Source organism: Nanorana parkeri, unplaced genomic scaffold, assembly GCF_000935625.1.
Source record: "Nanorana parkeri isolate BGI_ZX_2015 unplaced genomic scaffold, ASM93562v1 scaffold3505, whole genome shotgun sequence".
Taxonomy (NCBI): domain Eukaryota; kingdom Metazoa; phylum Chordata; class Amphibia; order Anura; family Dicroglossidae; genus Nanorana; species Nanorana parkeri.
The window spans coordinates 37,519-38,913 of record NW_017309773.1 but is presented as its reverse complement, the minus strand read 5'-3'; the positions used below and the strand labels follow the sequence as shown (position 1 = coordinate 38,913).

At 52.1% G+C, this 1,395-nt stretch overlaps 1 protein-coding gene across 1 annotated transcript in view; it reads right to left on the bottom strand.

Annotated features, from left to right (window-relative positions):
- The window catches only part of MST1 (macrophage stimulating 1), a 24,584-nt gene that overhangs the window by 5,721 nt on the left and 17,468 nt on the right, over positions 1-1,395 (bottom strand). The window contains exons 8-9 of the mRNA XM_018575059.1: positions 661-829; positions 98-228 (exon numbers count right to left, since the gene is read on the bottom strand). Coding sequence (XP_018430561.1) covers positions 98-228; positions 661-829 — 300 coding nt within the window. The remainder of the gene's footprint in view (positions 1-97; positions 229-660; positions 830-1,395) is intronic.

Here is a 1,395-nt window from a genome sequence, read left to right as displayed (position 1 = left end):
TTTTCTCCATTTTGGTTTCCAGGTTTCTCCATCACTAATCCCAGGAAGACCTGGAACACCCAACCATCAAATCTCTAACACCCCCGCCGTCTCTCACCGGTGTCTGTGACATCATCAGGGCAACGTTTGATCTGGAAGCAGTACGCGACTCTTATGTTGGGGTTGGAGGTGAAACACCACGGAGCTTCCGAACCGTCCGGATTGCGGCAATAGTTCTCCTCCAGGTTCCTGAAACCAAATGAAAGAAATGTAAATCCTGACCGGACATGTCAGACATGGGCACCCCCTTCCCCTGTACATCCTGACCGGACATGGGCACCCCCTTCCCCTGTACATCCTGGCCGGACATGGGCACCCCCTTCACCTGTACATCCTGACCGGACATGGGCGCCCCCTTCCCCTGTACATCCTGACCGGACATGGTCACCCCCTTCCCCTGTACATCCTGGCCGGACATGGGCACCCCCTTCCCCTGTACATCCTGGCCGGACATGGTCACCCCCTTCCCCTGTACATCCTGACCGGACATGGGCGCCCCCTTCCCCTGTATGATCTCCAACACCCATAGAATGGTTCAGCACTACATGACCCGGTCCCCCTCCCCCTCCATATCCGGTACCGCGGTGTATCAGCGGATCTCGGACGTGTACAGAGACTCACTTGCAGGGGTATTTCTCCGGGACGAAGCGGTGTTTGTGCGGAGTCTGGGAGTCCCAGCGCTGGCAGGGGATTCCGGAGGTGGTCACTGAGGCCTTGCCCCGGTAGCCCTCTCCTCGTCCAGTGAAACAATGGCTGATTATTGGTAAATTCTGTAGCCGCTGCTTCTCTACTTAAACACAGGAGAGAGGAGGAGGCAAGAGAGATAACATTAACGTCTGCATTCGTCACTCGCCGACCTCCGATACAAAACACGACGCGGTCTATTGAGTCTACAATTTGCAGAGCGTTTCACCCCATGAACGTTCATTCTGTGCGAATGGAGGCAAAAAAAACCCCAAAAATGAACGTTCTTAGTTTATTTTCAGGTCAAATGTAAAGTAATTTGATGTAATACCACAACATGGCCACTAGATGGAGCCGGGGAAACATTTCATATGCTCCTCAGCGCCATCTAGTGGCCGTATTGTGGTATTACATGACATGCCACCTGGAAAGAAGATACACTAAGAACATTCCTCGTTTGCCTCCATTCGCACAAAATGAGCGTTCACTGAGATCCGCAGGGTAAAAGGAGTCTGAGTATTGTTTATCAATAGACCCCAAACAGTTTCAAGTGACAAATTAACTGTAAAAAGAGAAAATTAGGACATTCAGATAAGCAATGTATTACAACTAAGGCCGCACAATCTGGTCACAAGGCAGAACCCGGGGGGGGGGGGGGCCGCAAGCAGACGA